This window comes from Penicillium waksmanii, assembly GCF_028829765.1.
Source record: "Penicillium waksmanii strain IBT 27052 chromosome Unknown utg000009l:1.0-4314994.0:1.0-4318279.0, whole genome shotgun sequence".
Classification (NCBI taxonomy): Eukaryota; Fungi; Ascomycota; class Eurotiomycetes; order Eurotiales; family Aspergillaceae; genus Penicillium; species Penicillium waksmanii.
The window spans coordinates 4,145,120-4,157,237 of NW_026643255.1; the positions used below are offsets into that span (position 1 = coordinate 4,145,120).

At 49.8% G+C, this 12,118-nt stretch overlaps 4 protein-coding genes across 4 annotated transcripts; all 4 read left to right on the forward strand.

Annotated features, from left to right (window-relative positions):
• Window positions 1-991: 991 nt before the first annotated feature.
• On the forward strand, window positions 992-1,189 carry N7481_011885 (uncharacterized protein; the record flags this gene model as incomplete). Its single annotated transcript, XM_057271104.1, has 1 exon — window positions 992-1,189. One exon carries the CDS (start codon window positions 992-994, stop codon window positions 1,187-1,189), a length of 198 nt encoding a protein of 65 aa, XP_057118278.1.
• A 5,345-nt stretch (window positions 1,190-6,534) lies between these two features.
• Window positions 6,535-8,103, forward strand: N7481_011886 (uncharacterized protein; the record flags this gene model as incomplete). Its single annotated transcript, XM_057271105.1, has 1 exon — window positions 6,535-8,103. The coding sequence occupies one exon, from the start codon at window positions 6,535-6,537 to the stop codon at window positions 8,101-8,103; it is 1,569 nt and encodes a 522-aa protein (XP_057118279.1).
• Window positions 8,104-9,245: 1,142 nt separating this feature from the next.
• On the forward strand, window positions 9,246-9,470 carry N7481_011887 (aspartate aminotransferase; the record flags this gene model as incomplete). Its single annotated transcript, XM_057271106.1, has 1 exon — window positions 9,246-9,470. The coding sequence occupies one exon, from the start codon at window positions 9,246-9,248 to the stop codon at window positions 9,468-9,470; it is 225 nt and encodes a 74-aa protein (XP_057118280.1).
• Window positions 9,471-9,879: 409 nt separating this feature from the next.
• N7481_011888 (pH-signaling protein PalC) lies at window positions 9,880-11,493 on the forward strand (the record flags this gene model as incomplete). The annotated part of the gene is made up of 2 exons (XM_057271107.1): window positions 9,880-11,178; window positions 11,233-11,493. The coding sequence occupies 2 exons, from the start codon at window positions 9,880-9,882 to the stop codon at window positions 11,491-11,493; spliced, it is 1,560 nt and encodes a 519-aa protein (XP_057118281.1).
• Between the last annotated feature and the right edge of the window lie 625 nt (window positions 11,494-12,118).

The window sequence follows — 12,118 nt, forward strand, 5'->3', positions numbered from 1 at the left end:
TCACTACTACTTCCCCCGATCCTAATTGGTCCGCTGTCCAGGCTGACACGTTGTCCTGATTCGTCAAGTAACCGGAGAAACTGTCCGATTATCGATGTTGATTAGCCACAGCAGCTGTCATCGTTCGAGTCTTCGGGGCATTTTCTGATCCTGCGTTGCCATTGGCTCCGGTGCTCCACGACTTCTATATAATATGAGGCTCCGCGACGCCATCAGTGAAGCTATCCTACCCATCCAAATTCCTTGATCCTGACAGTTCAGGGTACTGGATACGTACCTGAGTAGGTAACCAAGTGGCAGACTGTTGACATCTCTCATCCTAGTTATTTTCAGAAACACCAGGTCGATTGCGGCCATGTAGCGCTGTAACAAGAATTCCCCATACAGTTTACTAGAGATGTTCTTTGTGCCGAATAGCCCTCTTCTCTCCACCTCTCGATCTACTTGGTCTTACAAGCCCTTACTCTCACCACTGTCTACCCTCACCCCCCCCCTCTACCCTATCTTGCTCCCTCCCTCTTCCCACTTCCTCCTTGTCATTTCGCCCATTCTGAATCACCACATCTCTCACTTGACTTGACTCATCCCCCATCGTGCTTCTTCTCTGTTGTTTCACCTTTCCTGTTTCCCTGCACCTCCCTCCCGGCTTCACCCCGTTATCTCGACCTATCACCAGCATCCCAACACTCCAGCACCCTGACAGTGTCTCGCAGCAAACCCCATCGATCCTGGGAACGCCATCGAGCCTTCGAATGCCATGGAGCCTGCGCCGAAATTCGGTGCGTGGAAGTATTCATGGGACCCATGAAGTCCATCACAACAACCGCCATAGGCACCCTCACGGCCATAGGTACCACCATGGCCACTACAAAGAGTTGCTCACGCGGCACATCGGGAGTCATGAGTTGAGAGTTGAGACACACACTCTCTCTTTTCTCTACTTCGACCTTCTTGGGATCATTTCCTTGCACTATTCGAGTCGCCTTGACCCATGCACTTCGCCCAGTGCCAGCTCCGCCTCAAAATCACAGTGACCCTAAGTGAGACCTTGTTGCTAGGTATGCTCGATTACCGGAGCATGACTGTCGCAGCATTCTGGAACTCGACACCGCACAACTGTTGCCCCAATGACGAAGCGATTATCAAGCGCATTTTCCCTGTGCCCACGACCAATGCGATGTTCCTATGATGTCTCGGTGTAAGTGGCAAGTCTGCTTCGAAGATGGTGGCGCAGATGAATATTAGACGAAGCCTCTTTCCCGAGAGAATGTCTGCAATGCCATGTGTGGAGACGAAGTGTTCACCATGCTGCTAGTGACTGCTACTGCCGGCACCAGGTGGCATTTTGCCAAGCCGCACGGACAGCCAGCCAGAGCTCAGGATAATTGTCGAATATGGTGAGGCTCGGAAGGGCATTGAGTTGGTACAGATTGGCTGACATTGTGGGATAGCGGTGTCAGGCAGGGCGACAGAACACGATGAGCAACCACCCGCTTCACAACGAAGACAAGACACGATGAGACCCTAATCTCAAGACACAGACACAGAAACACATGCGGAGAAGGATTGATCGGAATGCAAGTCGGCATCCTTAAATATGGGCTCGAGGATACCGGGCACCAACACAAAACTTGCAATATGAGACGAAGACTCAAGCAATTCCAACAATGGCGGGTGCGGAGTTCAAAAGACGCAAGTAATTTGATTTCCTAACCACGACCACCGTCAATTTTCCTTTACTGACTGTCCTCTCCGGAAGGGAGATGATACGACATCCGTCTAACCGCGCTAGCCCACCGGCAAAGGCGACCACCCCCCCTAAAAAGAACAACACGAAGTTCAGACGAAAGACTAGTGAGAGACGCGCTGATCTACCACCGGCGACCGTTCTATCGACAAATTTGATACCATGGAAATGGCGTGGGGACAATGGGGGAGTCAGACAAGGATCGCCGGGCAAGCGAATAGGCGGATAATATTGGGATGCTGGTCGGGCTTCCCAACTCCGCGTGGCTATTCAGGTTGAGGAGAGTCTACCCTGTTGGCATGATGAGATTTGATACTGGATGCGAGTTGGTACCTGCCAGGGTAGGTACTAGTAGTTTTTCGTGGTATTACTAGTACCGTATTGAATCGGTGCCAAAGGAAGTGCCCGGTCGTGCCTGCATCAACTACGTTGTTTACATCCAAGTTTACTATCTATCCCCACAACATCCCCAAAATCCACTTCGACCTTTACAATCCCCCCCCCCCCCACACACACACACACACACTCTCTCTCTCTCTCTCTCTCATCCCTCTTCTTCGGTTGTTCACACTCACACTCACTGTAACCTGGCTACTCCGAGCGGCAAAAACATCTGCTTCTGAGGTAAGCATATACTCCTACATCTGGTCTTGTTCAAGGTTTGGTCCCAACGCTCATACCTGTGATCCAGGCACATAGTAGCTTCGATACCCGCGCTGGCATTGACCAGGATCGTGGAGGATATGTTGACATCAACATCACTCACAAAGGCACTACCGTATGTCATCGCATCAAAGCTTTCCTTGTTGCATGGTCTAACAAATTATAACAGATGGACTCGTGCTCAGAATCCCCCTTCGACCACAGCCAACACGACGCGGCCGTCCGAATTCGGGGTAACCCGATCAGCGGATTGAGCACCGCTTGCACTGTGCACTGGTGTATTGCTACCTCGCCTCCAGACAGGTCACCCAAGACTCGCTTACTGGAGATTTCCCTATCCTGATGGATCTGCCGTCTGGGGGCGAGGGTGAGGTTTGGAATTGGTCGTCCCCCAAGAGTTACTTACTACCTATCCTTTCTATAATTTCATATGATTCAATGGGCATTTTCTTACACATATATGCGTAGCGGTACGACGATGACGCCCCCGCTGTCTCCTCCGCCGCCGACAACGGCCCCTCTCGAGTCCCTGGGTCGCCGGCTCCTACGGAGCTGGCCGGGGACTTGAGAGGTCTCGACATCTCTAGGGTCGATGACCCTGGTCGGGATACCGTGGTGGAGAGGAGGAAGAGGAAGAATAGGAGGGGGAATGATGATGATGATGATGACGAGGATGATAGTGTTTTTTTTTTTGTATTTAATATTTTTTTCTCTCTCTCTCTCTGTCCCTTTTTTTTTTTTTTTTAATTATGACATCCAATCCAGTGGATGGACTTTGTGTCCTCCAACACACACTCACTCCTCCCATATGTTGGGTTAGAATCGTAGCTCTCCGAGTCGTCTGGTACCTGGGTACGTGCTCGTTGATAGTGACTCCTATACTTTGGAAGGTACATCGGTAGCTACCCCCAAGCATGTACGTACATGGACTTTTCCATCTTCTTGTCGTGGACATTGCCATCGACCTCTTTTCTCTCTGGAAAGCTAAGCTTCGATGGATTGGGACGGGACGAGCCTTGGAGGACTGACGGGATAAAGGCTGGCGAGACGACAATACCTTGCGCGGATGGCATCCACCCTGGCTTCTACCTATAATTAGCTTTCCTCTCTTCTCCTCGTCCTTCTCCTCCTCATTCTCATGGTGTTTGTGCTCATATTTTCCATCACGAAATCGGTGATGGGGCACTGAAGGCGATATCATCTATCAAATCACTGAAGCATCTCTCGTTATGTTTCCTCTGAGAAACCCACCTCGAACCTCTTCTTCATTTCTGCGGTCAGTCCTAATCTTCGCACTCCACTTTGTCTCTGGAAGAATTCAAGAATGCCGACGACCAATTGATCCATTCCATTCATGGTAATTGCCACACATTGACAAAACTACGATTCGTTAGGAATGATCTCTGCACCGATAAAGGTTGGGCTTTCCTTTTTCGCGACTGGTCCAGCTCACCCTTGACTTATGTGAATCACCATCCCCCGAACCAGTTGGAGTGGCTTTATTGCACTCCTGGAGCGCCCTGATTCTAGAGTCCAGTTAATGAAGATCTCATCGTGCCACGACATGATCTGTGACGCCTACGATTTGCTGAGTCTGAAGCCTTATATCATTTTTGAATGTCTTGAACACACTCTAACTTTGATTTCTCGACTCCAGGGCTCCTTTCTAGAAATTATACTGTATATTCCTCGTTATCTGGGGTCTTGATCCGGATTCCATTGCTTAGTGTTAGTGGCAGACATTGTAGATGTTAATCTTTGATATCCGGTAGATTTTTGGCACTAGAGCAAGCTTGCTGTATCTGATTCCGTGTATGAGCCCATGCGATTTCGCGCCAGTGCCAATACAAGCTGCCAGCGTCTCTGTGCCAGGAGTGCCGGTGAGCGAGCTCCGCGGGGTAACTTGGTGGCTGGAATATCTTCACCGGGGATGACCACTTCGATCTTGGTGTAGAGCATCGAGAGTTGAAATTTGTGTCAGAGCCAGAGCCAGTGCCAGTGCCAGTGCCAGTGCCAGTGCCTTGTGTGGCTTTTCAGGTGGCATCTTGGCAATGGAGGGATGGGATGGCCGATGGATCACTAGATTATGCAGGAAAGGTAAAGGAAGAAAGTATTGGACTACTACTAGGAGAGTGTATCTAGTGCAACCAATATGGTCACGGCACCAGTAAATGGGACTTACTCGAGGTAGGTGGGTAGGTACCCATCTCCTCCTTTCTATTCAACCAATCCTTTTAACTCATTCAGGATGGAAACTCTTCTCGGGTTCGATCATTCCTATTTCCTTTTATCAGAAACTTCCTACGTGTGAGGCCGGGACTAAAGCCGGGACGGGCCTTCGTCCACGACGTCAGAGTTGGTTATTCCATGCTCCTTGTTTTCCTGAAGATCTCTCAACTAATTTGCCCCAGAGATTGACTAGAGCTCCTATTATTGCGAGCGTCAGTGCATCCTCAGAAATTCCCGTCGACAGTGGTGTCAATATAAACATCCTTTCCGGAGGATTGGTCATTGTCACCATCTGGCACTACTTCAATCCGCCCATTTTTACACGCGCGGATGAATTCACGGGACCCATAAAGTCCATCTCAACAACCGCCATAGGCACCACCACGGCCATAGGCACCGCCAGGCTACTGCAAAGAGTTGCTCATGTGGTAGATTGAGAGTAATGAGTTGAGACACACACACTCTCTCCTTGCCTTCCTCGGATTATTCCATCCGCTTCATATCAATTGAGTCGCATTGACCCGTGAACTTCGCCCAGGTCCATCCCCGCCCCCATATTACAGGGGACCCAAATGAGACCTCGTTGCTAGTATGCTCGACTGCCCGGGCATGACTGTCGCAGCATCTTAGAGCTCCACATCGCACAACTGCTGCACCATTGACGCCGCGATCATCAAGCGTATTTCTCCCCTGGAAGGGGATCACGCCCATAACCAATGCGATGTTCCTATGATGTCCCGGTTCGAGTGCCGAGTCTGCTTCGAAGATGGTGCCGCTGATGGATGCTGGGCGTCTTTCCCGCGAGCATGCCTACATAGCAGCGTGAGACGAAATGTTCTCGACGCCGCCAACAGATGATACCAGGATGTATCCCCGAAATTGTGAGAATGTTCAAATACTCACAGATCAACGTACGGCGTAGCATACGAGGCAATGAAGTAGTAGCAGTTCGAACGAAAGAAATAGCTTGGAGAGAGAGTAGGAGGGTGCAGAGATAGAACTAGATACATGTAGACATGGATGCCTAAGTAGATGCCACAGGCGTAAAGCATCCACGAATCCGCAAAGTGTCACGCTCACTTTTTAGCTCGGCGATGTTAACTTCGAGGCAAAACAGGACAGGATGTAGGAGTATCTGCTTACCTCAGTGCAGATGCTTTTGCTATTCAGAGCAGTAAGTGGGGATTATGAAGGTCAAAGAGGATTTTAGGGATGTTGTGACGATAAATAGTAGTAACCTTGGAAGTAAACAACCTAGTTAATGCAGGTGCGACCGCTGCCAATCACCACAGTCAGTGATCCTTTTTTCGGCAGAATTAACACCAATTCAGTACAGAAGTACCCTGGCAGTTGCGCCCTAGGGTAGGTTTTAATGCTCTAGTATTAGCAGATAGGGCTGATTCTTTCATGGTTCGTTCAGTAAATATATTATATAGAGATTTATATTCTCTATATAGAAATTAGTGATTTATCTACTTAGAGTCATGTTTTCCACTCTAAATTTCAAATTTTCTGTCTAAAAACACATAGATTTATTTTGACTCTAGAGTAAAAAATGTGCCTCCACCCAGGATTGAACTGGGGACCCTGTCATGACGTAGGCGACTACCTGTAACGGTGACGTACGAGTGACATATCATACCACTAGACCATAGAGGCTCTGATGCAGAAACTTTGTTGAAGAAGAAATACGAGGTTGTGGAGGCTTCTCTATTTTAGTTGGACGGGTATTATCCTGCCAAGTTTTACTGTACTCCCGTCGCGCCTTTTATCACATCCCATCCTACTGACACAATAACACAATTATTTTCCTCCACCTATTTTGTGCCCCGTGCACTTCGTTATGGATGATCTCTTGATCGCGTGCTGGTCACTGCGATCTCCGAGTTCATCTCATGGCCCCCCGCAGAGTCGATGATACTCGCCCAAGTTCGGCTCCCCCGCTAAACAGAGTCTCCAAATCTGTCTCTGCCAAACCCAAGCGCCGCCCCGGTCGCCCATTCAAATTCCCTCGCCGTGACTCTTCGCAGTCTCAATCCAGTCGATCGCCTCTATCTGTTCTATCTGCCTCATCCGCTGGAGCACCACCAATCCGCCGACGCGCTCTGTCCAGGCTCGAAGCTTTGCCCGTTGAAGTGATTGAGAAGATATTTCTCTACTCGCTGAATCCTAACCTGCCTCGGGCGTCACCGGTGCTAGCGGCCGCTCTTTCGCGAGAGCATGTCTACAATCTGCTCATTATTCTAGCATTATGGAATGACCCCATGACCACCGACCCGCTCAGCCCGGCAATGGTTGCTATGCTTACACCGCTGGAGGAATACGTGCCCTTGAATTGGGATGCCCGGGGCAAATTGCAAGACTCTATCTTCCGCTGCCGATGGTGCACAATGCAACGTGTCCGTGACCAAGTCCCCCAAATCGTCAACCTGACGCTGCATCGCTTTTGGATCAACACTGGCTTAGAGATGGACCCGGAGCAGCGGGCCGCCCTTGATCGGTTTATGAAACGAGAAGATATGGCCACCCTTTCCTTCACAGCAAAAAGGGGGACAATTGATCGGTTAGCGGATGGAATCAAACCCGAGTACCCCGGGCAAAATTATGATCAACCTTGCCCTGCCCCGCCCCCCGGCCCGCACGAGTATAAGCTCGTTATCGAGCCCAACGTCCTTATTTACATAAAATCGACGAAAGGGTTTGGTCTAACACTTAGACCGGCAATTGAGCTTCAGGAATTCCCCAGCAACCTCCTTCGTGGCTCCAATACCGGTTTCTCGGCTGAGGATGTTGCCTTCCTTGAGCTTTTGCGTCTCTGTTCAAATCACAGACAGTGGGATGAGCGCGACTTTCCGCGGCATTTGACGTCGACCAAGGTGGATCGTATGGCATTGCATCAGGGAGTGAGGAACGCGATTCGGTCTCAAAACCTAGACGCCCTTACCTCATTACTCAAGATCGATCAGTTTGTCTACGACTACCAGGTACGCGAGGAGAGCGAGGAAAATATTCTCCCTTACACAATTCCATCTGATCACTTCGTGACAGTGACTCGTGTAGGTCGCAGCAACCCGCGTCTTAACTTGGCGTTCTTCGAAACCCTCGTTCGTGCCAGTGCGGAATCTATTCCTACCAATTCCCTCGAAGTTACGCAGTGGACGGTCGATAATATCCACCTTGCCGAACAGAATCCTACGCAGTACCGTGAAACCAATGGCAATTTCGCCCGGTGGCTATCGAACTTCATTCTACGATTGCCCTTGTTTATTGAGAGAAAGGCTGAATTTTCCCAAAGTCTCTTCCGGCATGGGGAACTTGACCTTTCAAAATACGAGGGCCGCCGGTATTTTGAAGAGGTGCTCCAGCCTCGGAATGAGCAAATGCTGTACTGGATGGCCGAAAGCTCGTTTCATCCGGAAGAATTCTGGCTGGAACCGAACAAAGTGTCCAAGCAAGATGTATAATACCATAATGTACACTATCGAACATAGCCATAGACCATAGACCATAGACTATAGAATCTGTCAATATGCATACCCATACTCAGACGAGCCTGGCATTTGGAATTTCGCTTGCTACACACCCAGTCACAGGTACGCTAGTACCGGAAAGATCAAATCAGCATCGAATTGGGTTCAAAATGCGTGAAAGCAATGGAAAATATTTCGGTATGAGTAATGCACTCGAGTGCTCTGCTTGGGCTCTTTTTGACCAAGGAGATCACCTCTGGTGGGGCGGCTTTATTTCAACGCCTTTCGGTCAACTTTCAGTAATCGGGCAGGGTAAGATGGTCCCGTTGGATTTATTTTCATGCTTGGAAGCTTATTCTTATTCGCGTATAGTGTTGGAGTGTTAGAAATCGAGCTCGGCAAGGTTGACCCATTTGGTCTCGCCGCAATCGAGAAATATGAAGAAGCACTGTTGGCAGCTCGACAGAAAGGTGTCAGAGTGAAAGCACTTCTACTGTGCTCGCCCCACAATCTTCTTGGTTAGTCATTGCGTATCACCAAATATTACCTCGCGATTCATGAATGAATCTGCCGGCGCTATCCCGAAAATGTCTTGCGAGGATATATGACATTGTGCCAGAGACAAGCTTCATCTCATCAGCGACGAGATATATGCTCTCTCTGCTTGGGAGAGTCCCGATCTCCCAGACCCAGTGTCATTCAAATCGATACTATCGACTAAAGCAGCTCAAATTATGGACCCGAGTAGGGTTCATGTTGTAGGGGGTCTGAGCAAGGTGAGGTGCCTCTGCGACCCGGGGAATAATCTAATTTACCTAGTTGACACAAAACGAAGAGGACTTTGGGGCGAGTGGGTTGCGTATTGGATGTCTGATTAGTCAGTTGAATGGGCGGCTTTTGGAAGCAACAGAAGGAATCTCGTAAGCAAAATTCTTCGATTTTGACCGGTACTAGTTGCAGACTCCTTGTTACTAGTCCTATGAACTTGCCTTCGAGCTTGGCGGACAGTCTTGCCGTATCCTTGTTGACGCACGACACATTCACGTCGCACTACTTGACAACATACCGACAATGTCTCTCTGAAAGCTATGACATTGTCACCGATTTTTGAAATATCATCGAATCCCATATCGTCAATGCAATGCTGCATTTTCCTTTGGATTCTACTTGGAACAGCTACAACCGATACAAAAGCCACTGATGAGGAGATCTTGGCCAAACTTCGGGACCAAAGAGTCTATGTAGCTGCAGGATATGCATACGCAAGCGAAGAAAGTGGCTGGTTCTGCATGGCTTTTGCGCATCCGAGGGATGTTCTTGAAGAAGGTCTCAAGCGCACGCTCCAGGCCTTGGCTTCATAGGTCAATGCTATAGCAGGCAGACTAGGTAGAATACCATCGAGCAGCTAAATACCACTAGAATACTAATTAGATACTATGGTAATTTGTAAAAATAGATATTAGCAAATACTACTAGAATACTATCTTACTCTGTGATACCCCAGAAGGTTGGTTGCTTCATTCTAAGATGGCCTTGATTTCGATGGTCACTTGTTGGACTAGCCTTGTCAGAATATGAAAATAAATTCAGATCTCTTAATTATGAGCATACAAAGACTCAGCTTGAGTCAAGACTACCCTTCTCAACAAATATAGATGTGTATACTTGTACTGTTTACCGCCAAGAGCACCGGTGACATGTGACGTGTGACATCAGTCCCCGCAGTCCCGCTTTGCTTCTCCAACATCCAGCTCCATCACCACTGCCACCATGGTATATACCTTCACACTTCCTACCACCTCGCCGCTGTCCTTCCAGACATTCATTTCGTCCTCCACACACCCCTCCATCCCACAATCTGCGTCCACCGCCCGCCATGCCCTCCGTCTCACCTTGAAAGCACATAAGCACCTCTCCCACGGTCTCCGCCAGGATGCTCACCTCCCAACAGTCCTATCCGCCCTCAACGAATATATCCCTTACCTATTTGCCATCTCGCACGGTCTGAGAGGTCAATCCATTCAATGTGATACACATGCAGAGGAAATCGACATCACAGTGCGCGCCGAGATCGAGTCTGAGTGGAAACCCACCTTATCAGCTAGCAGTGCAATCAACATCCGGCCAAATGCGACTACCTCGGGGGCTGTCCCTGGCCGCACGCGCAATGGCCGCATCTCCGGTCGCGGAATCGACTTTGAAATCGCATTCACGCTTACAACTTTGGGTTATGTGCTGAGCCGACTCGCGCGCGCTGGTGTTGTTGAGTCTCTCTACGCGTCTACCACACCGACCCCCGAGCAGCGCACCGCGGCAGTCCAAACCGCAACGAAACACTTGCTCCTGGCGAGCTCTGTCCACGGGCTCCTTGCGACATCCCCGCTTTTCACTGCGGCTACAGCGTCTGCGATCCCGGATCTCAACGCATCTACACAATCCGCGCTTTCCTCGTTAGCATTGGCCGAAGCTACTCTGCTAGCAGTGCTGAAGGATGATGCGCATGTCGCGGCTTGTATTCAGGCTCGCAATCCGAATGATCGGGAATGGATGGTTCGCGCCCCGGAGATCCCCAAAGTGCGTGCCTTACTTTTTGCCCGACTCTGCGTTCGCGCGGCAGAGTATGCGGAACAAGCAGCGGCGGGGCTGGGAGCTGTTGGACCTGGATCTGGTAAGTCAGCCCGGGTGGAGGAAGATGTGACTCGTTATGCTGGGGCATTGGGTCGTGTAGCTCGTGCGCGGGCTTGTCGATTCTTTGGCGTGGATGCTGAACTCGCTGGGAAGACCGGCGAGGGTATTGCATGGCTAAAAGCTGCGAGATCAGCTCTTGGGCTACGCGACCAGGGTTCTTCTTCTACGACAGATGAAGCTGGGAACGCCCCTAGCAAAGGTGGGTTTTCCCGGTTAAAACGGGAGTGGATGGAGCGGCGGGAAGAACGGAAGATTGGAAAGGATGCCGGTGGTTCTCGCGGTGCTAAGGGATCTTTGGATCCTGGAGATGACGCGGGCCGTGGCGAAGAAGGAAATGTGATTGACATGCTCGAGAAAAAGTGGACGGAAATGAATGACACCGTGGGTTTTACTCGTCCAACTCTCCCATTGTTCAGCCACTAACATTATGCACAGATGAATACTCAAACAATCCCTCCGTCCGCTCCGCTATTAGCCAATTTACCGTCAGGGCGTGACATCCACACTCCGCCTGCACCCTATACTCCACCATCCATAGACGCTGATCAACTCCTGCGTATGCGAGCTCCACCAGATGAACATCAAAACTTGCATTTCGCCAGCGAGGACGACAGTGAGGAGGAAGCGTCGCCCATGCCAGGCCCACCGGGTGGCTTTCCGGATCGAGCTCAGACTGCCTCCAATGTATATTATTGAGGATTTACATCGCAGTGAATCGAGAGTGGTGTACCTATTTGACTAAACACTTTGGGTTTGAGGCTGCTAGGACTGGCCCGGCTCGAGGAATCCCGACAAAGTTTGACTGGTCTACTCGATGGAAACCACCGAATATTCAATTGCATCTTTATCATCGCTTACTTGGTGACCGCACCAGAAGGCCGGACAAGTTGAACCATTCTTCCAAGTCGCCAGGAAAATCTCCTCGATCCTCGATCCGATGCCACAACCAGGAGACAATACTTCCACTGACGAGGAGGCGAGCTTCCCGAGTTCTAGATTCGGAGCTAGGAATATTGTTCAGACGGTACGGCCCTCCTTGTCCTCGACATTTTCCCTACTTCAACAGAGTTTATCTGGTAATCTTTCACCCTTCCCTGTTCTATACTTCAATGTTCTGCAAGGTTACGTACTGTGAGATAGGGTAAGGGTCTGGGGCTTGTTAGAATTTCATTCCCGCTGAATATGAGTGGAGTTTGATTGATCATTAGAATATCTTCTGAGCTAAATCTTCAGGGCTACTTAAGGTCCTCGAAGGCTGGTAGATACTTTCAACATGATTGAGTTTGGTATCCCATTTCCTTGCCGTCGGCTAATAGACAGG